The following is a 10,796-nucleotide window of genomic DNA, read 5'->3' on the forward strand; positions in this document are numbered from 1 at the left end:
ACACAGCCGAGGATGAAGTTGTCCTTTGCCGCAAGGGCACATTGCTGGCTCACTTTCAGCTTGTGCACCAGGAACCCCCAGGCCTTTTCTGCAAATCTTCTTGCTATCCACTCAGCCTGCAGCCTGCACTGTTACATGGAGTTATTCTGTCCCTGATACATGACCCTACATTTACCTTTGTCCCTCTGTCTTGCCTGGCAATGGTGACAGCATCCATGGTCTATTCATTTGCTTTGCCTGAAATTCTGTTGTCAGTTAGTCCAAAAAGTTATTCCCTACTTTTTTCTTGATGGAAAGTTCCTTCTTGCAGAAATAAATTGAAAGCTTTCACCCTGCAGTTATGTTCCAGACCTTTTTTGCTATATCTGAAATCTCCCTCAAAACTTGCTTTTGGGAAGTAGAAAGAAGATTGTCTTACCTGAACCTGTGTAAAATAGTAGTGAATATAATAGTTGGTGTTACTGTGCCCCAACTTTCTGGATTTATCCTAAGGAGACAATTATCCTGATTGGGTTTTCTTTTGCGTAAGTCAAAGGAACTGTAGGGTGTATCGGTGGGGTTCATTTCATCTAAATTCAGCTAGATGAAAATGACATATCCATCCCAAGCTAGTCTTCCGGCTTCCTTGATCGTCAGTGGCAAGAAAGACTGTCTTCCTTTGAGGACAATTCATCTCACTGATCCTAGACTCCAAAAGATGTTGCATCTCAGAGATGTCCTCAGCTCTCAGGTAGTACAAGTAGGGAACTCACAGTACTGGCCCACAAGCAAAGCCTGTCCTCACTGGTCTGTAATGCGCCTTTTCATACTATGGGGGTCCAACCAGCAGAGATAACACATCCCTGTGTGCAACCAGACATCCTCATCTGAGCAGACATTGCAACGCAGCAGCGAGACATCCAGGCTCAATTCCCTGTTAAAGAGGAAGATGTCTTCAATCCACCTTGCGCTCTTAAAAAGGGATGGATATGTTTGCTGGACTCCATCAGGTTTTTCATCTGGTCTTTTGCTGGATCAAGTTTGATAATTTTTAGAATAAGTATGTCAGAATAAGCATCTGATCCTGCAAAACATCATACATATTTTTGAATCTCTGCACATGCTCGACACTGAACCCCTGAGTGGTCTTGCTGAGTTCAGGGCACTACCACGGCCACCGCACTGGCTGCCATCCTACCGTTTCCATTTCAGCCTCTCATTCCTGCAAAGCCTGAAGGTGACCTTAACCGTCCCCTTACCCCAGCTGCCCTACGTAATCCTTGTGTGGTGGTTATTTACTCCATTTTCACACTTATTACTTTGCTTATTTTCCACATGGAAGTCCCTAAGAGTGGAAGAACATTTTCATCCTCTGCTGATGTGGTTTTCTGCTCTGTAGCAGCTGCCTCCTTGCTCATCTATAGTGTTTGTTTTCTGCACAAGGGGACGTTACTGATTTAACCTTTTTCTGTCTCATTTATGCTCCATTTCTGTTTCTCTTTCCATTTCAGCTGGCACTTGATGTGAGAGAGTGTGTGATCTTGTGTTTAAGATATTCAAAAGTATCTGTGTCTCTTCTCCACCACACATTTCCCAGGGGTTGATGGGCAATTCGCCAACCACTCTGGAGGTTAATATTTCCATGTGTAAAATACTGGTAATGTCACTAAAGCTGTGCAGATGATTTATTTTTAACGGGGAGGCCAATATGGAAGGAAAAGGGGTTTCAGTTTAGATCAGCTCAGAACGAAATTGCTCTAGCAGAAAAGACTAGAACCGAAAGCACTACATCTGGTATGGAAATAACTGATTAATTCCTTTCCAAAGTTGTTTCAAACATTTCTACCTTTTAAAAAAAGTACACCAAAATAAACACGCAAAGTTCTCGGAGGTCTCTGCCATTCTCCCCCAGTGACTCATGTTGTTGCTGAGACTAAAGGGGAGAGCTAAAGATAAATCCATTAATGTTATATAAGATGCTCAGAAATGCCTCTAAATAAATAAAAGTGCTTCAAATTGTACACTGCGTATGTGTCAGGCAATTCATGGGCAGTGCCAGGACGCTCTTCCCCCTTTGGAGGAGAACGTTGTGGGAGAGCCAAGCAGGAGTATTGTAGGTGGTTATTAGCAGCAGGTCACCCCGAGCAGTTTTCAGGAGATCTCCATGCACCGCTGAAATGTTGCCATTCAGCACAGCCCTCAATAATCCCTAGGGGTTAGAGCTTCATGGGAGGTTGTGAAAACCTGAGGTCACTGCCCTGCCCAGCTGCTTGGTCCTGCAGCATGGAAGCAGAAGGGACGTGTGCCTACTTTGGCAGTGCCCACACCAGACCGCCAGCTTAAATCCCTGCTGGAAGTGGACTTGCACCGCCACACCGAAGCAGAGGGAAGATACTCTCTTTTGCCAGCACTAGTGAATGGATGGTGATCGTGGCTCACTGTGCTGGGTGGACAACAGGCGTCCGTGGTACCTCCAGCCAGACCTGCCTGCTTGAGCCCCGATCCAGTGCACGATGGCAATTAGGTTTTGCAGGCACACAAGGCACTTGGCTTCCTCGCCAGCTGCATCAGCAAGGGGTGACAGCAACGTTTCACTGCTTTTTGTAGCTCTCCTCGTCTTGCTGGCAATCATTTTAAAGAGGGGCTTCATCTGGCAGTAGGTAAAATGGTGGCACCGAACAAGCTGAGGATTGAATAATTGTGATTTCTTCTTAAAGAGGTTAAAGGAAAATAAGAGATCCAAAGTTGCAGTGAAATTAGTGATGCTTTCCTTTCAGCAGGAGTAAAAAAAGGCCAAAATTAGGTTATTGAACAGCAGATGAGGAGAATCTTTTGCTTCAAGACTTTGGTATAGCAGGGAATGGGCAGGATGAGGAGGAACAATAGCGCAGAAGAAAAGGTACTTGGCAGAAAGAGACAAGCTATGGAAAGAAAGTCTGGTAAGGTGTTTAGTGTCTCAACATCCATGCTTTTCATTTCCAAATAAAGCATGTACATTTGTGGGCTGGGAAGTTGCTCCCACTTCCAGAAGGACCCAAGCAGAGAGCTCAGACACAGGCTCTCCCCAGCTCCATCAGAAGCTGGACCCAGATTGACTGAATGTGGTGGCTCAGCTCTGCTCGCCTCTGTTGCAAAAATCTCACCTAAAGTAGGCAAGTTACCTAAATCTTGTTCAGCTCTCCAAAGCGATTCTCTCCTTTTTGGTGGCACATGCACCTCCTGGCACCCACCTCCAGCAGTTCCAAGGAGGACCACAGCTCTGCACTGTGCCATGCCATGCCGTGTGTGCCAGTGCCTATGCCACCAAGAGGTGCTGAGGGCAGCCCATCACGGTCATTGCTCCCATGGTCATCGCTGCCACCATGCCGGGGGAGCAGTGGTCCTTGCCACCCCAGCCTCCTGCAGCCAAAAGAGAGTGGCTCTGTCTCCCATGCCCTTGCTACCTTGCTCAGTCCCCAGTAAAGCTGGGTAAAGACTGTCTCTCCCATGAAATTATTGCAGGATTCACAGTTTTTCTCTCTTCTGCACCAGGCTGAGAGACGCTGATTGCCCATTGTGATGGCAAGGCTCTGGGGGTGCTGGGGGCAACACCCAAAGTCTCAGCTCTGAGCCAGGCAGGACAAGGATTATGGTCTTTCTACGATGTAGGAAGCGCTGAAGCCCTGGGGAGACAGGACGCAGCCACAGCAGCTCGTTTCCCTCACTTTACCAGAGCTCTCAGGATCTGCTGTGCTTCCTTTAAACTCGATTTCTTGGATTACTTAAGAACCTCAGGTTGTCTCTGAGAAAAAAAAGGAAGTTTCTAAGTTTCTAGGTGTGCTGGGAGGTCTTTGATACCAGGAAAGCATCTTAATGATTAAACAAAAATTTATACTCTGTAAATTCTGACTTTGAGGCAAAATTCACGATGCTTGGGAACCTGGCGTGGGACTTTTTAATATCTGAGCCTTGCAGGACCATGCTCAGCGCTTGGCTTCTCTACTGAGGCAAGCAGCAATGTGTGCTAATTAATGCCAGTTGTGGGAATGCCCGGGTGTGACTTACATCTGCTGGGAAGCAGACTGAGACCTCACCACTCATTTCACATAATCAAGGCTTATATTAAAACATCCCTCTTTCCTCCGCACCCCATGCGTTAGCCACAGCGATTGCTTTGGGGCAGTATTTCTCTGGAGGGAGGTATCATCTGGGCCGTTATGTCTAACCCGAAGGGCTGCACTGAGAAATTCTTGATATACTGAGCTGTATCAGAGTGGGTGGATTAGAAAGTGATATGTGGTGGTGTCCTCCTCACCCCTGCTGTCAAACACCCTGTCAAGGGGAGAGGTATTTCTCTAATATTATAATAATGAGGCTGTCTCCCATTGGTAATATCTGACTTGAAACGTCCTGCAACCAGGTCAGATTTATTATTGAAATTCACCCTCAAAATCAAACGTGAGTAGGAAAGGACTCAATACTTACCCACTCTATCCTATCTCTTGAGCTGTAGTATGACAGGCAGCACCAGTTAACAACAGTAATTAATTTTCCGCAGTGGGTTTGGGGCGGGAGAGGGGGAGAAGGAAGCTGGAGCGTATTAACACAGAAACTTCTGAGACGGCGGCTCTTCCCCTCCCTCTCCCCCTGCCGAGGAGATGCCGTAATTGTTATTCTGGGAGACCATGCTGGAGCTCTGAGCTGCCCTGCTTTGCAGCGCACTTGGAGCAAAGCCCATGCCACCCTGCTCACCCGCGCCATGGTCCCGTGGGTTGTGCAGGTGCGTGGGTCTGCGAGCTCGAGGTTAATGGATTATGAGAGAGGGGAGTTCCCGGGACCAGGCAGTGGCAGCGGCGGATGGAGAGCCCCCGGAGAGAGCTGCGGGAGCGTGCTCTGCCTCGCTTCCACAGAGCACCATCACGGTCATATCTGCAGGCGGCTGTGGACGCATGGACAGAGGCTCTCGGGGTGCTCGTGGTCAACTTGGTTTCCAGTTTTGCCCACTGAAACCCCTTCAAACAGAGCCAGGGCTGAAGGAGGGGTGGCAAAGCAGTGCTGCTTGCTGCTGGCCGCATCCCTACAAAAGGATTTGAAGGTCTGAGGTGCCCAGTGTTCACGCAGCCCTGCCCCACAGCTGGGATGGGACCCAGGCTCCTTGCCAGGAGCCGGGGTTTGCAGGCAGCAGGGGGTTTTGCAGCCCCCCTCGCCACAGCTGTCATGATCCTGTTGGACATTGGGGCCAAATGCCATTTGGGCTCCCCAAATCACAGCCCTGCATGGGAAATTTGAGGGTGTCTGGGCTGAGACAGTGACAGAGGATGTCTGAGGGTTGTTAGCAGCAGGTTTCAGAGTCCCCCTCCTCCCTTGCACCAAATAAATAAATAAAACTCATGGGGGTATAATGTACTGTAGCACTTTAATCCTGCTGGGGATAAAGTAGATTACAAAGGTGTTTGGCTGGCCACTGCATGCAGAGCCAAACTGTTATAACAGGATTCAAATCCCGTCCCTAACTCAGAGCAGATTCGCTTGTTGCTTTAAAAAATAGCTAGAAGACAGCTTGGCCCCATAAACCATGCTACAACCCTTTTTAAATATAGGATTGAACTATTTATGCCCTCCTTTAAGTATGCTTCTTTTTGTAATTCAACGAGTTCCTTGAAGTCCTACAGAGATGGAGACGGGTGGTTTTTACAAGAACACGGTAAACACACTTTTTTTACTCTTTACAAGAACATTTTTCACACTCTCCAAAGAGTTAAAGTTGTGTGTAAAAAGCTAGTAACTCCTTGAATGAAGAAGATCTGTTTTACCCAGCCATACACAGCACCTCGCAATGCATCGGCACCCGGCTGGGCTGTGATTGCACTGCAGTCCCCTGCCATGCACGCCTGGTTTTTGGGGCAGGGACCGATGCCAGCTAAGGAGCGAGGACACAGCCACCCACCTTCGCCTTCTCCCTGGGGTGCAATCAGCAGTGCTGGGGGGAATTGCTATTAACAGGGGGGAAATGCAGAGGAATTCACTGAGCCTCATCTCCGCAGGGACCAGCAAACCCTGCTTGTTTCTTCCGTGCACACGGAACACCTTAAAACTTTCCCTGCACGCTGGGGCCTGCAGCCAGCAGTGTGAGCGGTGCTCCTCTAATTAATATGTCCTTGGAGGGAGCAGCCACTTAGCTGGGGAGCTCCATTGTCTGGTCGTGCCTCTCCAAGGGGAGACGTCAGGGTGACTGTACGCTTGAAGGTTACAGGTTACAAGGTAATGCATATAATACGATAGAGAACAAAGGTGACCTATAGAAGTGCAGTAAATATGTGATTTTCTCTGCTCGGCAAGTGAATTTTGATCCCAGCGTAGCACCACGTCATAAGGTGCTGCTGCCACGCCTGGGAAAGCTCGTGGGAGGACAAAGAGCAGAAAGCGGCAAGAAGGACAAAGAGGCTCCAAAACACCCCCCCCACCCTATTCATACCCCTGCCAAACAGGCAAAACAGAGGATGATGGTTGCAAAATTGTCTTTCCTTGTTTAGAGCTGCCTGTGTCAGCCTGTTGTACAAAGGGAAAATAGCAGCAGATCAATAGAGGTGTCTGGGCTGACACTCTTACCGTCTTCTCCTTTAAGATACACTGAATCGCTCATCAGCCTTCCCAGTTAATGAGCCTTTCAGTGGGAAGAAAGACACAGGTTTCTTTCTAAGCATGTGCTTCTCTGCCAACCTGCGGACGTCTCCTAAAGGAAGAAGTAAGTGATGGGCTCCGGTCACTGTCAGAGGTCTGGGCTGTGACTGCAGTGACAGCGTGCTGATACAACTTTACTAGACACCCCCCTTGGTCTAGCTATGGGCCTGTGACAGCAGAAGCTGGTGCAACCTTTCCCTGGAGGGTACCAGCACTCCCCTGTCCTCTGCCGCTCACTGGGTGCTTTACGTGATGCCAAATCTCTGACACACATATGTGATCACCAACTGCGGGTCCTTGGAGGGGGCTGGATCCCACCACCATCCCTGAGCACTGCCCTGAATGGAAGGGGTGAGAATGGAGGTCCTGCTGCAGTTTGACTTTAATGGAGTTATGCGTGTTGGCACTGACTGAGGACCTGACCTATGCGAGGGATGTCAACATGCATAACCACACCAGAATATGATGCCTGCCATTTATCATTTGCACCAGCCAGCCAGGAGCCCCCTTACCCAGGTGCTGTGGAGATACGTAATAAAATAATCCCTTTGCAAAGAGCTTACAATTTTGGAGTAAGCACAAACGTTTAAGCCTTGAAGGGAAGGGAGAGAAATGACATTGCTCCTAGCCCTTGTTTCCTAGCAGGCTTGTATTCATCAACCGCAAACCTTAATACAGTTTTCACTCCACTTGTCAATTGTTAAGATAGATTTGGGGGCTGTCAACAAAATGTTACAGTTGAAATGACCCAGCTAGAAATAATAGACTATGAAACATCAAAGTAGTCATAATCCTGTAAACCACCACAGAGGAATATGTTCGGCCCTTTCATTTTTAATGGTCTCTCAGGTGTCATTTGGCATACGGGACAGTTTGGGGGGGATTTCCCTGTCCCAGCTTCAGAAGTCTGCACCAGGTTGCTGGAGGGAGCAACAACAACCTCCCTGTGCATCTCCAGGGGAAAAACGGGCACCCCGAGAAGCAGGTTCATCTGGCTTGTCTTTGACACCAGTTTTTTGGACAAGGTGCCTTGCCTGCTGGAGGTGACCACTTCTCCACCGCCAGGTAAGAGCAGGTGGGGCAAGATGTCTCGCTCGGAGACAGCTGGTGTTGGCCCACAGGCTCCTACCACTCGCTGGCGCTGGTGGGTGGGCGCCGGTAGTGCCGTGCCGGGCACAAAGGGGTCCGACCCGCCTGTCTCTTCTGTGTGCTGGCACAAAGCGGTGGTGCGTTCCTTGCAGAGCTGGTGGGAAATGAAACTGAACACCCTGAGAGTGGATCAGTGCTAAAGCCTGCCGTATTTACCTGGCTGGATATGAGCTGGGTAACCCAGGAGCACCTTCAAAGCATATTTCACTTTACAGTCAGAGGGGTTTTTCCAGAGCAGGGAGGTTTCTTGTCAGCTTGTCCCATCTACCTGGTGTCACAACAGGCCCGTGTAGGAAACACGTGCAATTGGGTTCCCACTGCAACCCTATTGAGGGAGCAATTCCCGCCCAGGTCAAGGCTATTCTCACCGGGGTTTCACTGACATGTCGGACCTTTTCCTAGAGGCCCCCATGTGTTTCCAAGAGATCTTTGCATCCAGTGCCTGCTTTCAAGAGCTGCCAAGATAGTGCTGAGATTGCTTGTCTCTCTACCAGGCTTTGGGTCTGAGCAGTGAAGAGCTTGGCCATGCGAGATTTTAATAAACTGAAATGCCCTGTGTTTAACAGAGAGGAACAGAAGCATCAACTTTTTTTGGTGTGCTCAAAGGCAAAATGCTGCAGCTCCTACAATAGCAAATCTCCAACTCGAGAGGACCTGAACTGATAAATTCAGGTCTAGTCCTAGATACCAGTGGAGCAGTAGTGGACACCCCTCTGTGTGCTTATGGGACCTCATCAGACAGTGCCACTGGCACTGAAATTGTATTGTGACCTTCAATAACCTTTTTCTGCTCAGTTTTTTTTTTTATAATTAAAAATATAGATGAAAGTAGCAGGAGACAGTCACATAAAAGGGGTCGGGCACAGAAGCATTCATTTACAAAATCTCCCCATGCACTTAGGAACGCGGCTATTTCTTTTATCTATTTGCATGGCTAGATCCTTTCAGATAATGACAGGGCTGCAGGTTTTTTAAATAGCTTGTGTCTGCAGCGAGGCACGATGCTGGGAGAGGTGAGCCCGCACCAGAGCAGTCCGTCCCCTAGGAGCGCCTGCCCCAGCCAGCAGTGCTCGCCGGACTGAGCACAGCCTTGCAGGGAAATCCTCCTGGAGCTGGCGCCCTGCTAGAAACAACCTCTCCCTGCCTGAGTGCAGCCTGAGCCTGGAAATACAACTCCAGGAGATCTGCCTTTTTTTTTTGGGGGGGAGTGCTGCTCTGAAGAGGGATTTATCCCATCAACAGACCTCCCGGGGGCCCACGGCTGGGGAAAGATGCTCCCCGTAACCCCTCTGAGTTCCTCGCAGGGACCCCAGCAGAGCCAAAGGTAAGTTGTCCTGAATTAAATTCCTTTCTTAGCTTGCTTTGGGCTAGTGGAGTGGCATTGCAAGTCAGGTCCGCAAGGACTTCCCGCAAAACAGGAGCCACTTCGTTAAAGTTGGTCATTCACTAGCGTGATAAAGTAATTAAAGCCTCCCAATCGCTTTCTCCCCCTGCTGCTCCTTCTCTACGTACAAGCATCAGGGCTCTAGCATAGACGGAGCTGTTGACACTTTGTCAGTGAAAATCCAGAACTGTGCGAGTAAGAGAAATGTTTTATGGGGACTATAAATAGTTTTGCATTAAGGCAAATGTATTCTCCTGCCTAAAATAGATTCACCTTGCAAACGGCTTAAGGACAGTTTCAGTGCCAGAGGAACACCTTCAGATTTCCCTCAGGAGACAGAAACAGCCTTTTTCCCCCGAAAACGCAAATGAGACCAGCAGCCGGAGACCCCTCTGCTGCCACCCCCCCTCTCCCCGCTCCCCGCTGCCTGGCAGCATCCCGCTGTGCTTGGGTGTCAGCCTGGGAGACCGCCCAGCATCCTTCCACCAAAAAGGGACATTAATTCATGCAACTAACTTTTCCAATCATTTTTTCCAGACGCTTGCAACACGCGTGCTCATTACACAGGTGAAAGGCATGAGGAAACTTTGGGGAGGGGGAGCAGCGACTTCCCACGATCGCATGGAGCAGCGGGTTGCTTCCCCTTCGCTCCGAAGGGAATAATGCAGCTAGACAATGCAAACATCCTCTTTGCCAGGGCTGCAATGTGTTAACAGCACTCTCCCCTTGCTGCCAGACCATCATTTCATTCCCTGCGGAGAAACACCGTCGGGGGAGGGGAGAACAACAAGATGTCAGAAGAGAAAAAAAATATTTTTAACTCACCTTTAGGCTGTGCGTTGGGTTGACGACGCAGACAAGTTGCCCGGCAGCTGAGAAAACCCTCTTTGCCTTGTAGTGCTGAAACCGCAGGTGAATAAGATCTAACACAGCCCCAAAGCACTGGGTGAAGAAAAGCATCACAACTTTTGGCGTTGCTGCTGCTGCTGCTGGCGGTGGGCAGGGGAAGCAGCGAGGGAGCCCCTGAGTCCTTGAGCCCGGGGAGAGAGTGCAGTCGGCGAGAGCTACGCTCTGGCACGGCTTAGCATGCCTTCATATTCATCATCAAAATAAGACGGGAAGAGGCTTGCAGCAGCGGGGCGGCCAATGGAAAGGACAGAAATGTTATCCTTGAGGTCCGGAGACAGCCAATAACGAATGCCTCCCCTCCAGAAACTCCCTGATGAATTGAGCCTGGTGGAGAATGTATTATTGAACATTACCATACATCAGCACATTGCATTTATCTTGTGATTACAGCCAGTCATACGTAAGGCTGTGGAGATACACAGGCAAAATTGATTGCTTAACGTCTCCATTTATTAATTGCCTTAATTTAACAAAAGAGCACTTGGATACCAAAGCTAAACGTAAGGCACAGGGAAGAAGCCCACCAGTGAAACTGTTAGAAAGTAGCAAAAATAGATTAAGTAGACTATGTTTTACCAAGGGAGAAAAATCAAATATGCAAAGAGAGTTACAGTTCCTTGCAGGGGTTAAGCAGAAGTAGAGCTCGCTATATAAATGGATTCACGTCTTTGCGTTTGCAGGCTTCGATTTGGATTTTCACCACTCTGAAGTTTTC

At 48.9% G+C, this 10,796-nt stretch overlaps 1 protein-coding gene across 2 annotated transcripts in view; it reads right to left on the reverse strand.

Annotated features, from left to right (window-relative positions):
* The window catches only part of SIAH3 (siah E3 ubiquitin protein ligase family member 3), a 61,207-nt gene extending 50,925 nt beyond the window's left edge, over window positions 1–10,282 (reverse strand). For both annotated transcript variants that reach the window (XM_076344672.1, XM_076343749.1), the window contains exon 1: window positions 9,998–10,282. In XM_076344672.1, coding sequence (XP_076200787.1) covers window positions 9,998–10,132 — 135 coding nt within the window. In that variant the 5' untranslated portion in view covers window positions 10,133–10,282. The remainder of the gene's footprint in view (window positions 1–9,997) is intronic.
* Window positions 10,283–10,796: the final 514 nt, after the last annotated feature.

This window comes from Aptenodytes patagonicus, chromosome 1 (genome assembly GCF_965638725.1).
Source record: "Aptenodytes patagonicus chromosome 1, bAptPat1.pri.cur, whole genome shotgun sequence".
Classification (NCBI taxonomy): domain Eukaryota; kingdom Metazoa; phylum Chordata; class Aves; order Sphenisciformes; family Spheniscidae; genus Aptenodytes; species Aptenodytes patagonicus.